The sequence below is a fragment of the Dermacentor silvarum genome, chromosome 3, assembly GCF_013339745.2.
Source record: "Dermacentor silvarum isolate Dsil-2018 chromosome 3, BIME_Dsil_1.4, whole genome shotgun sequence".
Classification (NCBI taxonomy): domain Eukaryota; kingdom Metazoa; phylum Arthropoda; class Arachnida; order Ixodida; family Ixodidae; genus Dermacentor; species Dermacentor silvarum.
Genome location: NC_051156.1, coordinates 21213573 through 21226526, shown reverse-complemented (window position 1 = coordinate 21226526; position 12954 = coordinate 21213573). Strand labels below are relative to the sequence as shown.

The 12954-nt window shown below is 49.0% G+C and overlaps 1 protein-coding gene across 1 annotated transcript; it reads right to left on the bottom strand.

The window, feature by feature from the left end:
• Window positions 1–1502: 1502 nt before the first annotated feature.
• LOC119444250 (uncharacterized) lies at window positions 1503–9061 on the bottom strand. Its single transcript, XM_037708677.2, has 3 exons — window positions 8294–9061; window positions 3246–3484; window positions 1503–1557 (listed from the first exon to the last, which is right to left on the bottom strand). The coding sequence occupies exons 1-3, from the start codon at window positions 8954–8956 to the stop codon at window positions 1503–1505; spliced, it is 957 nt and encodes a 318-aa protein (XP_037564605.1). The 5' UTR covers window positions 8957–9061.
• Between the last annotated feature and the right edge of the window lie 3893 nt (window positions 9062–12954).

Genomic DNA, 12954 nt, shown 5'->3' with positions numbered 1-12954 from the left:
AAAGAGTACCAAGCGTTACGATTATCTTACAGTGCCTACACAACTTGGAAACGGCAACCAATAGCAGCTAACGCTTGAGGTTAATGTCGTATATAGGATCACAGAGAACCGTAGTAACACCATTCGTCACGACCAAAGCAACCACAATACTACCCGAGCCCTCCCTCTACGTACTTTTCTACTCAAAGGTTATATATGGCGTTCTTCGCGCTATCCCTCGAATCACCTCAAGTATACTAGAGCATAGAGATATAACAAACTCTAGAGGCAAAACGCACCAAAAGCGCCCATGCAATAAAATCGGTAAACGCAAGGGTGCCGCCATGCTACTACGCTGGGCAGGCCCAAATAGTGCAGACGATCAGATACGATTCACACGAGACACGCAGTCAGCGCAATCCCGAGCCTCTCTCGGTATGGAGACGCCATCAAGTTCAGGCGCCTTCAAACGCACTCTTTCGCGCACTCTAAATTTTGCATACAATTTTTTTAAATAGCCATCGGATGTTTTTCAATAACATACGGAATAAAATTTACACATTTTCCATACGTAAGTGCGAAGGCTTGTTGTTATTGCATCATATATTGGTTATGTTTAGCGTTACAAAAAGAAAGGTAGCAACATGACGGCATCATTAGTTTCCCACTTTCTTCCCCGACCTTTTCCTCTAGAGCCAGTACATTACCTCTATGTACGAGAGATCTCCCTAGTATATGTCTACTCGCCAAGGCACTGACGCCAAATCCGAAGAGGCATGACAGCTAGGTACAGATTTCTACACATGAGAGGCTGCGATGCGATAACGTCATAAGGTTAGACCCACCCAGGGCTTTGACTGCATTGCCTGCACAATAGGGACCCTATTAGAAATTACACTGGGCATCCTAGATTGTCCTCTAGGACTGCCCAGGACTACCCGAGACGCTGCTTACACAAAGCTCATTGGCTAAAAGCATCGTCGCGGTTAGTCCGGGATTGTCAGCGACGCATAATCGAAGATGCATATTAAGAACATTGCGCGGACACCAGGGTTGCGGAATGGGCGCCATCATTCCATTCCATTTCCATTCCCGGGAATTAGAACGAGCCGCAGTTCCATTGCTTTCAATTCCTCGGAATGAAATAAAATGCCCATTCCAACTCTGGGAATCGCCAGGCAATTCAATTCCATTCCTGTAATTCCTCAGCGTAGGAAATACATATTGATAGTTTTATCGAGTAACCGATGAACACACCATAAAGCTGATGTCATGAGACACATTAAGAACTGCAAGAATACGCAAACACGTTACTAAGGTCGAGGGAAAGTAGCTTGGTGACATACCTGGTACACTACAACCACCCTACTAATTCCCCATAGGGACAATTCTCCTGACTATCTATGGGTATTTGCATGGTCAGCATATTTCAACGGCTTGTGATGTTTTAATATGGTTTAAGCTTAAATGTGTTCATGCTAAAATTATGACATAGCGTATTTTTATGCTGAGAAAAGTAGTGCTCATGGAGAAATTATGGCGTCGTCAAGATCAGTCTTTCGATCAACAGGCACACAGCTGCACCCAGAGATAAAGGGAGATGTTATCTTCGGCTGGCTTGCCAGCTCTTTCTCTTGTTGCGTGTACTTGCGTGTACTTTTATCTTGTTGCGTGTACTTTCTCTTGAATCGTTCGTGCTGTCCTTTTAGGTGTCGAATCAAATTATATGAAACTCCAACTACAGCATGTATAGTTTCGGAGCAAAGCTTGCAGCGTGTAGCTTGTTTGTTTTCTTCACGGGTAGTTTTAAAAAAGTCTTTCGAATGTGCCATGTTGGCGGGCTTACTGCGTGCGTGAGCCACTGGGCGCATGAGCCAATGTGGCAGTGCGTTATGGAAGCGTTTTTTATTTGCAATAGAAGGCTGGAAAGGAGGGTGGCGATGGTAGCACAGAAAGCTGAAGCGGATGCTTCGAAGCATTGTCTAGCATTCAAAGTATGAGCGAACTACTAAATTAACCATTTGGCTTCTCTAGCCGCCAACAGGCGCCAGCGCAACGGCGGTGCCACCCAGACCACCCCTCCCCCTGCCCCCACCCTACAACAGAGCTCCCTAGAACCGAGCGAACGTGGGTTTTGTACGACGCGAATTGTCGCGTCGGGGCTCGGGGAGGCGCCACCGTGGCCGCAGTTTCGTGGGCTCTCCTGCTTCGGCTTGTTTGCCGAACCAATGCTTTCAAAACTTTATTCTCTCCATCTCTGTATGGAGGAAGAGGGCGCGCAGTTCATCGTGTACGACTGTCTGCAACGCTGACCTGCAGACCTTTGTCGACAGAGTTTCGGGCAAAGGCGTCTGTTGTCTAGACAGGGGGGACAGTCTTGCAAAAGGGTTGGCGGGGGGCGGGAGGAGAACGAGGTGAGATGGCATGTAAGGTGGTATGCAAAAGCTTGCGAGAGAACACAAGCTTCGCGCCAGCGTCCATACGCAGCACAACTTAGAGAAGCGTTTTTTCGAATATGCGTCCGAGTCGCCGATGGCGACAGAAGCGCAAGACAAAGAAATGAAGGGGAGGGGGAGCCAACAGGCGTCCTGGGCGAAGGCGCCACCGAGGTAATAAAAAATTGCAAGGCGTAAGGAGGCAAGGGGGGGGGGGGGGGGGGGGGGGGGGGGAGTATGCCGCCGCCGCAGCTCCGCACAACGGTTACCAACGGCATAGAGCCGCAGTTACGCGAGGAATCGAGACAAACTTCGCGGTTCGGGGCCACTCAAAGGACAAAATTGTGGTAGGCGCGTTGCTTCTAAATGTACCGTTCTTGTCATCAGCCGTGCCATTCTAAAGATATTGCTTTACAGTTAAGTTCGAGGCTCTGACTTACTAATGTGTGAACGTGGGCTGGTTGGTTCTTCGGCATATTTTGACAAATAGCAGTGCGTAGACGAAAAAGCGCCCTATTTTCGGAAAACACGTAATTCCATTCCCATTCCATTCCGGGCAAGAGGCGCTTAATTCCATTCCATTTCGCGAAAATGTTGAATGATTCCGGAGTCATTCCAATACCGGAGTGGCAACTCCGCAACACTGGAGGACACGCAATGTGCTCTGATACCACATTTGATTTAGACTCCAGGATCGGCCAAGTTTAATCGGCGAGACAGCCAACGATGGTACGTCAAAGCCCGTACAGCAAGCAAGCAGAGCTTCGCTTTAGAAAGTTGTCGGACACTCGCACAAAGAAGACGTGGTAGTCGCAATGAACCGCCACTCACCGGGCGCAGGGAAAGAAGAGCGTGCTTTCGTAGCAGCGGTCGGATACGCGGGGGCCGTTGACGCAGCTGGTGAGGCAGCTCTCAAAGCTGGAAAACCGGTTGGAGCCGCGGTTACACACGTGCACCGTGTCCGCGGCCGCCGGGACGCAGGCTCGCCGGTCGGCGTTGTAGAAGAACTCCGGCCTTGGCCGCACGCAGTGAGTGTACACGTGCCGGCTGCACGACTCGTCAGTGGCGGCCTGTGAAGCAAGACCATTGCGTGTAAGTAATCCATGCCCACCAAGTATCATCGTGTCATACAGCTCTAGACTGTAAGACTGGAAGTCCCCGGCGTGGATGTAGTACAACACACAGTTTAAAATAAATCTTTCTGGAAATAAACTTTACCCTCAGGGATCTGCATGCACTGCGCTCATTATCGCGCGGTAACTCAAGCCGGGAATTAATAAATTAATTTTCCTACTACAAGGCTACGCACCCATAGCGAGCACCGCGTCGTTCTTTTGTGATCAGCTCTTCGTTTTTGCGCTGCTAGGCCTAGAAAGTGTGATCAAGCCGGGAAATCGTTTTGGTTTTCATTTCACATACGGCGATATTGCCCTAGTTCGTGATTTGACAGGATAACTAGTGTTAATTATGCCTTGATGATGGAGGGCACACTAATAGCCAAATTCTGAAGTGCATCATTGGTTGGATTCTACACTCGATGGGGGGCGGGCGATGCTGGTATGCTAAACTGTTGAACCCTCAGTATGCCTATCGCAATAATGTATCACGTCTAACGCAATGTTGAAACATTCATATATCAATTTTTTTTCAAGCTGCAACTCTTTAAGACATTCTATGTGCTTTGAAGACCCGTTCCAGTTAACGTTATGGAAGCCCAATGCACAAGCAATGAGCCCCTTGCAATTTCTTGCTGTTGCAATCTTTTAGTACTTTTTTCACGAGGAAGCGTTCGTGCTTGAGCAATTTCCACACATACACACACACACACAAACACACACACACACCCATACACACACATTCCCTGACGTAAATATTATCATCCCGATGCTAGAACACGATTAGGTGAGGTCACGATAAACAAGTGGAGGTGAAAAAAAAATGTCGCAGTTTCACCCGAAAGGCGAAGCATCAGTTGCGATAGCAAATTAGTAGCGAGATATACGGAGTAGGGATAGTACTTTTATCGGCTGCATAAAGTTGGACACATTCGCTTACTAACTGAATTAACAAGCGTGGTGTCAGGGTGCACAAGCAAACATGAATAGATCACACTTGATGACCGCAGGCCACTACTGTCAAAACGCTGGTGTGAGCAAGCGCAACCACCGCAGCGAGTGAAGGTTCGTGAGGTCTATCGCTTCAACGGAAACTGAGCGGTGAAAGCACAGTGCACACAAAGGTTACAGCCGTGTGGAGTTCGCTTTCAAGATATTGTGCGCGCGACAGCCTGCGCCGATGCAAAGTACAAGTGCGCAGTTGTTGGCAGAGTAGAAGCTGCCCCCCCCCCCCCCCCGCTCCCTGCCGCGCTGAGTTTCCTGCTTTCCTGCTTTCGCGTGGGAGATTGTCTCCAGTTCACCTTGTGCCCAGTTGCAACATAGGCATTCAGTGCCGCAGCAAGGCGTCGCCCCCCCCCCCTGCATCCCATACCGCCCCCCCCCCCGGCTTTAGCGCTACCGAAGAAGTGGCGTGTGCTCTGCCGTGCGTTCGCTCTCCGTGAAAGCGCGCGTCCCCCGCGCGCTTTCACTCGCACGTATATACGGTGCGCGGCGACGATTTTATCGCCGTTCGACTTTATACGGAACCTCACGGTGGTGACGGCGATGGTGACGCTGACGACAGAAATCCGCTTGAAGTGTCATATGATTGCTCACGCAATAAAAACATTCACGCAGGAGCTCCTCTTGGAGTTTTCTAGGTATGCGTAATCATTGTTGCACTTGCTCATCTCCACGCAGCCCAGTGTCATTATCAGTGTTATGAAACTTTATCCGGTCAGTATAAACGACAGCGCTGCGGCGATGCGAACGGGTGCGGCGCAAGGCACGCTGATGATGTTGCGATCAATATAAGCCGTTATCACTCCTTAGCGCGTTGTCCATTCGCGTCGAGTCATTATGAACCGTGACAAAGGCCGCGCGGAGCATATCTGGAAAGCGATCCGCGATACCGACAGAGAGTGTTGACTGCTGATATCTTGGCGCGCGGTGTTCTCGTCACTTAGCAATTAAGAGAGACGCACAGGCCCTTATCTTGAAAGCGATCTGCGAAACCGGCAGTGTGCCGCGTTTGCGCTCCGTGAACCCCATGTTCCTGCCGCTTCATTCGTGCTTAAGTGACAGTCAGCACGAAGATAATGGCTGCTTATGTTGAATGTGATTATCTTACATGACATATACGGTCGGACGGACGGACTGGCGGACGGTTTTCTCGTTGGATAGGCACGCATTTAATATTAAGGTTCAGAAAGAATCACATAAGTAGAGTCAACATGACACTGACAGAAGGGTAAGCCATCGTGAGTAATACGGCTTCATCAGAATTACGTGCACGATTTCAAGCACAGTCTTAAGGCGGGAGCGCCGTCAAGAGTCTACTGGGCTCAATGTGTAGTTGACATCGTTTAGGCGTTGCGATAACTACGTACGGGGACAAACTAGTGGCGTAGGAGTCTTTCGGAGAAGGTTCGTTGACGCATGGGGCTCCATACCTAGACATGATCGCCAGGACTGTACACGGCCTCTCGGTGGCAAAGGTTGTAAGGGGGAGCACCATAGCTTTGCTTACGCTGAATACGCCGTCGCACAAGCTGGCGAGCTTCCTCTGTCCGTTCGGAGAAGGAGTCCGCATCCGGGGAGCAGTTATTCATGTGGCAGCCAATAGCATTGCATCCAGCGTGGCGGTAACTTCGTGTCCGTACAGTGACCGAAAAGGGATGAATCATGTGGCTTCCCGAAACGCAGTATCATAAGTGAATGTTATGTGTGGAAGCACAACATCCCAGTTCTTGGGGTCATCGCGACGTACATAGAGACCATGTCAGTAATTGTCTTGTTCAACCCTTTAACTGGTAGTTCAACAATATATATTGTTGACCTAACAAAAGCATCTGGAAAAACTAGAAATATCCAAACATTGGTATGCGCCTTTCAATATATATTCATTAATGTACCTCGTCAACAGTAGTATTCACTAAAATTTCGAGCATGAGCAGCAGCAGATGTATTGGTCCCAAATCCTGAATGCTTCGTCGTTATCTTCTTAGTGCACGTTGGGGCTACATTCTCGCCAATGCGTAATATTTTTCCTTTTTTTAAGCAAGCTCTTATTTCTTAACTTCATAAACGTGCATCTCAAGAACACATATTGAACTTGCCAAAGCAAGTGCCAGATACAAGTTTTAGACCGTACATTTACCTCTCACCATCTGGTCAAGAATAATCTTTACCTACTTTATCTTGCTTATTTTTAAGCGAAAGCGTCTTATATTTCAATTGGTACGTATTTGAGCAAATTGAAGAACTAAAGCAATAAAACTACTCTAGGTCAAGTCTTTCTTATCTTGCCCGTTGAAGGGTTAAGCACTTGGCTAAGCTTATTTTTCTTGGGGGAAGGGGGGGGGGATGCTGCGCAGTAGCTTCTCGGTGTGCAGTGCCACTTAGTCTCATGATTTCATGCACTATCTGTGCTGTAAAGGCTGCGTCGAGATCCTTGATGACTATGGCTGGCGCATCAGTGGCGGAGAACGATGTGGTGCCTCGCTGAACTATCCTTCGTGTCGCATTACCGGGTGAGATTGTCGGCGGCTACAATCTGACCCGCGCTGGAAGGAAAGAACGAGCCGAGGAAGCCCTCGTGTCCCGGAGCTAGAGGCCAAACGAGAACGTCCCTATGTTTGTCGATCAAATGCTTTGGCTTACACATCTCTCCATATCCGCGGAGAAGTTGCGGCTCTTGATGCAAGGAGTCCTTCGTGAGGAAACAACAATCAACGTGATTCACATCGTCTTCTCTAACCAACCAGTCCGAAAATGAGCGTCTGCTATAATGATAGTGATTATGGAATTACACATGTCCTACGTAATTCCGAAAAGAAATGCTGCAGCGAAGAAAAAATAACCATATATCGAATAGTCGCTATATATGCATAAATACAAATAGTTTCTGAATGCTTTTCGCATATTTGAAATCGCCAGCGATGCGCGATCAAGCATAAAATTTCAGCAAATATAAGCAATAAATTTATCCCTGCGGCAATAGTAGACATAAAACACCTGAAGTTTCCTAGTAACGCACACTACGCATCTCAGGACGCCAGACCTTTCCGGCTAAACCACTAGCATTCGCATTCATCAATGAGTCCAGACTATACGAATAAACTCCGTAGTTGATCGTAATGCTCCATTTATAATTTCAATTAACAACGCTTCATATTGTGCAATGTGATGACAAAAACTTGCTAACGTTGTGAAAATACTAGGACGTGAAGATGGTTTTCAATTATTGATAAGAACGGGCCTTTCATTATTCGAACCCTATTCGAAAAGCATTCGATATTCGATTCGATTCGTATCGGTCACAAAAAAGTACTATTCCCAGTACCCTAATTGTGAAAACGGCTGTTCATTATTCGAAAACTATTCGAAAGGTATCCGTTATTTCATGGGTGAGTCTATTCTCCCGGCAGTATTTCTCCCGACGTTCACCTCCTATTGGCGCTCGGAAGTCACATGACAAACTGCCGGGGGAAAAACGGCCTGCAGGTTCGCCCTAACCTAACATCACACAACCTAATTTCACCTAATCTAACCTAACATAACACAACAACCTAACATAACACACCGTAACCTTCCAAGAGCCAATAAGAGGTGAGTGCCGGCAGAAATTCTTTGCAGAAGTTCTCCCGGCTGCCGGGAGAATAGCCACTGCCTTATTTCATTCCATTCGCTTCTGACACTATTCGATTCGTATTTGATTAGGTCTCAGAAATCACTATTCGTACACCCATAACAAGAATTATCGTACAGAGAGAACCAACTTACGCGTCTCGGATGTGCGTCGTCTTCGCCCCGAGTGGTGGTCATCGCGGTGGTAGGTGTCTTCGTCTCGGGGCTCGTCTTCGCACTCGTCAGCGGTGGTCGAGCTGAGCCTCCGTTCGCCGCTCTGCCAGCGACTCGGACCCGCGCGCGTCTGCGTAGCGTCGTTTTCCCGTTGCCGCGTTCGTCGATGTCCGGATGCCCGATCCTCCGCGGAATAAGGCGCTCGCCGACTGCGTTCGGTGCCACTTCCAGCCGCCGCTCCCTGGCATCCTCCTCGATGTCCGGGCTGATGTCGAGTGGCGACAGCGAGCTGTGGACGACGAGAAGACCGATGCACACGAGGAGCCCCGCGAATGCGACGCCGAGGACGAAGCTCGGGCATCCCGCACTTCTGGGCTCCGAGGACTCCGTCGCAGCTTCGGGCTCCAGCGACTGCTCGTAAACGGGCTCGGCGCTGCCTTCGTAGTAGTAACCGGGATAGCTGCGATGCGGTGCAACAGCTGCTTCCGGCCAGGGGCCCTCAGCCAGGAAGCGCGAGTCGTGTGGCCGTCCGGCCCACGTCAGTGGAGGCCTCCATCCGCTGTGGAGAGGCTGGGTCGGCGGAGAGACGGCGGCATAACGCTCTGCTTTGCGGAGCCACTCGGCGTCCTCACGAAAGGGCTGCATTCTTGTCAAATAAAAATGAGATCTAGCCAGGGGCGGTTCTGAGCAGCGCGAGGCATGGGGGCGCGCGATGATGGCACTTCTTCGTTCTCGCTGCTCTACGCCGCGCGGCTCAAGTAGAAAAGATGCTTGATGACGACGTCATTCAGTCGTCGATGAGTCAAGGTCGCCGCCATTCCAGTCCAGTTAGCAAAAAAAAGTAAACAAAAAGGTGGCAGCATTTGTTTCTGCGTTGACTACCGCAAACTCATCCAGATAAGCAAGAATGATGTTTACCCGCTACCTAGTATACGACGATTCTTTCGATAGACTGTTTCACGCACGTGACTTCTTGTCGATGTAATTGAGGAGCGGATATTGGAAGAACAGAAGTCAACGAGAGAGACCGAGAGTAAAGTGGGTTCGTGACTCCCGAGCGCCTTTATTAATTTGAAGTTCTTCCCTTCGGTGTGTGCGACGCACCAGCTACATTTCAGCGCCTAATACACACAGTTCTTCCTATAGGCCTGAAGTGCAAATGTGCTTAGGGTACATGGACGATATCATTGTATATTCTACAACATTTGAGGAATGTTGCCAGAAACAGTTGAGGAATGTAAGCCACGAAAATGCGATTTCGGTATCGAAGAACTTTTCTATCTAGGCCACGTAGTCAGCAAGGAAGGTGTGCGTCCTGACCCTGTCGAACTAGCCGCTGTCTCAAATTTTTTCCAATGCTGGAGGGAACTTTAGAATTGTCTTTAGCCGAGGAGTTCGTAAACTAGCTTTTAACCAAGCAAATACTTTCGTTTTCTAGAATCTTTTTGTGTAAATTTTATTTTGAGAGATTTTACTTTTTTTTGCCATGTGGAGTACTTTAGAGTTATTTCCACCCTTGGGGTTCTTGAAGTAGCCCCGCACCCTTAGTGGGTACGTGCCATTATTGATGACTGTCATCACTATCATCATAATAAGACGTGTCGTCGCTGGCAGCGCTAAACAGCCATTTTTGTATTCTTAACCAGCGCCTGATCTCAGTCCATCCCCCGGACAAGGTGGCGACAGCACGCCGAGCTACAGCCCCTGAACGACCAAGTAACCGCATTTCCTTCCTGAGAGATCAAGCTTCCTCGCGACATCAGCACCGAGACTGAATGCGGCTTCTCCGGACAATGCAGCTATAGCCTCTTTCTCCGGCAGGCGACCTTTCTGCCAATCCTCACGGCTTGTATTCCTACCGAGCACTGGAGACTGTCTTGCTGGTTTCCACGGAGGTGTACAACGACCACCGGACAAACCAGGAACCAGTTTGGACGGCGGCCCATGGCCACGGGTTTGTTCTACCCTTAGCCTCCATAAAAAAGTGAAAGAAAAAGACTGAGGAAAAGGAAGCGGCCTCGCCCAAGAACAAACCGTCCAAGAAACAGCAGGCTTCTGCCGACGATAGATCTGCACATTCGCAAGAGGCGCCCGCTGCCATGCTCACGCAAAGAAGGGCCACTAAGAACCAGCGTTCCCTTAAATCGAACGCCAAGACAGCGCATGCAAAACCGACTGTCGTATTCGCCACGATGGCTCCTGCAAAGAATATGAAAGCGTCAGGCCCACCTCCCACCAAACTCAACGTGAATGTCCAGTCTACCATGCAAAGAAGTAATGACAATCACTTAATGAACAATGAACTACGTAATGACAATGAACTGGAAGAAGCCATCGAAAGCTCCTCCTTCGAGTACGGGCCATCTTCTCTGCTGCCACTGCTCTGAAGCATCGACACCTCTCGTTGAGTTTCCTTTGGCAGCACCAGTCGTCATGCCCGAGCAGTGAAGGAGCCCTGGAAGATCCAGGCAACCAGTCCGCCGCGGTCGGGGCGGGAGCAAGCGCAAAGGTGCCGCTTTGGAAAGTAAACCCCCTCTTCGGTTAACTTCCGAAAAAGGAACGCAGGCCGAATGAAGCACGTCGCCGCTCGAAGAGCAGATCCTCTGCAGCGAGTACGACCACCAAGTCTGTCGGAAAAGGGAGCCACTACGTCCGTAGCCCTTCTTCATCAAGCTGCAGAGGAAGACGTTTATCAAGGAGAGGAAGTCTGTGAACAGCTCCGCGTGAAGATCTCAACAAGCCATGAATGCGAGGGCAGGCTTATTTTCCATAGGAGAACTGATTATTCATTACGATTTCTTTTACCGTAATAGTACACAATAAAGTTATTTTCGTTCAATCGACACCAATGTTGCACATATGTTGCGTTTGACAATCGTTATCATGATTTAAATATCCTCTGTGGTTTCTAAAGCGCGATGGTCCTTCAGGTAAGTGAAATGTATAAATATTAGGCGTTGTCTTTGTATAACTTCCCAGATGAAAGTAGCGTTAAACACGGTATCTCCACGCAACAATGGAATGTTATTCCCACCACCGCCGAGCACCCACTGGTTCAAATGGGTACAAGCGTGCCCCGGCCTGGCGTTCGGCTTTCTTCGGGGGTGATACGCTTGGGAAAGGAGCCTGCGCCCAGAATTCCCCTTGAAACCCTCGTGAGCACGGAAAAAAATGATGTCTGGGCCGCTCCCATGGCGGTCATTTCCCATGTGGCGCCCCAAGCACCTATTGAGGTGAGGCGCCTTCGGGTTGAGGTAAAACACCCCTCAACCATGTGAACTAGAAAAAACGATTAGATAAACATCAAAAAGAAGCCATCAAATGGGTATTGCTTCATACTTTCTCAGCAGAAATGAGTGCTTGAGCTCTTGAAAGCCAGTATTTTTTAGAAATAATTGATTTTAAACCTAATTTTTCTTGATATGTGCTGGGGTGTTCCTTATCTTCCTCATTTTATTACATTAATTTGATAGTGATTCTTGATGGCTACACATACACAAAAAAGGGCAGTGAGAGTTTTGATTGAGGTGGAATGCAAGAACGGTCGTGTAACGAACTGTTTGCGCCCAAAAGAGCACCCCACGTGACCGAAGGTAATCCAGATAACTCCCTCCCCCTCCCCCCTCCTCTCTCGACTGTAGACTCGTCTCCATATTGTCTCCTTTGGGACGCAAAAGTCCCTCAGTTTAATTATACGGATAAGCTGGAACACTCCCGTTCGAGCACGGCCGTCGCCACGGATTAAGATAAACAGGAGCATCGACTCTCTTGATAAAGCGTTCCAACCACTGATCTGCACGTTTGTGCTGGATGCCGCTTCACCGCTCGCCGAACAGGGTGCAGATGATGGCAGCGGAACTGCGTTGTCGTGTGGCGGCTTGTTCCGGAAGCACGGCGTATGCTGCAATTAGGAGTAAGCGCGATCAGATAATATTGCGGCCGTAACAATCTTTCTTCTTGATTTTCCGTCTTTAGGTGGTGCTGTCTCTACATGTCCGGTAAGAGCATTTACGATAATCGGAACCCGTATACGACAGTTTTGTTTTTCTTACGTAAATAATTTTCTTAATCACCAGCATTTCCAGCGCACGCCACTCACTCTAGCCACGCTGTTGACGTTGCGATGGAATATCCTTCCCAATAGACATCTCCGTGATAAAGTGGAGGATTGTGCTAGATGGTGATTCAATATCGACATGACTGCTCAGCGCAAAAGACAAGAACAGAAGAAAGGGCACAACACAGGCACCGGACATCTCGTAGGACATCTCCGGCCGGCTTCGGTATTTTCCGGCACACGCGCAGTTATTTTAGGGGGAGAAAACAAGAATTGCTGAACTGCCGTTCACAAGAAATGCCTCTGCAGTGTCGCGAAGCGCCAACTTCCTGGACAAGGCTAGCTTCACTCGAGGGTGCTTGATGCGCTATCCAGCCTGCTATAGTGTCCAACTATAGTGTCCAGCCAACTTGTATCCCGGCGAGCGTGTTGCTTTGCAGCGCAAATCATAGATGGCGCGGAAACTTGTCACTAGTATACCCCGGAGTTGCGTCGCCTGTAGAAGCCATCGCGCGGGGTGGCGTGTAGCACGGCATAGTGGGCTTTGTCATCTTTTGGCTTTTTGCTGTTGACTAATTTGTTTCTT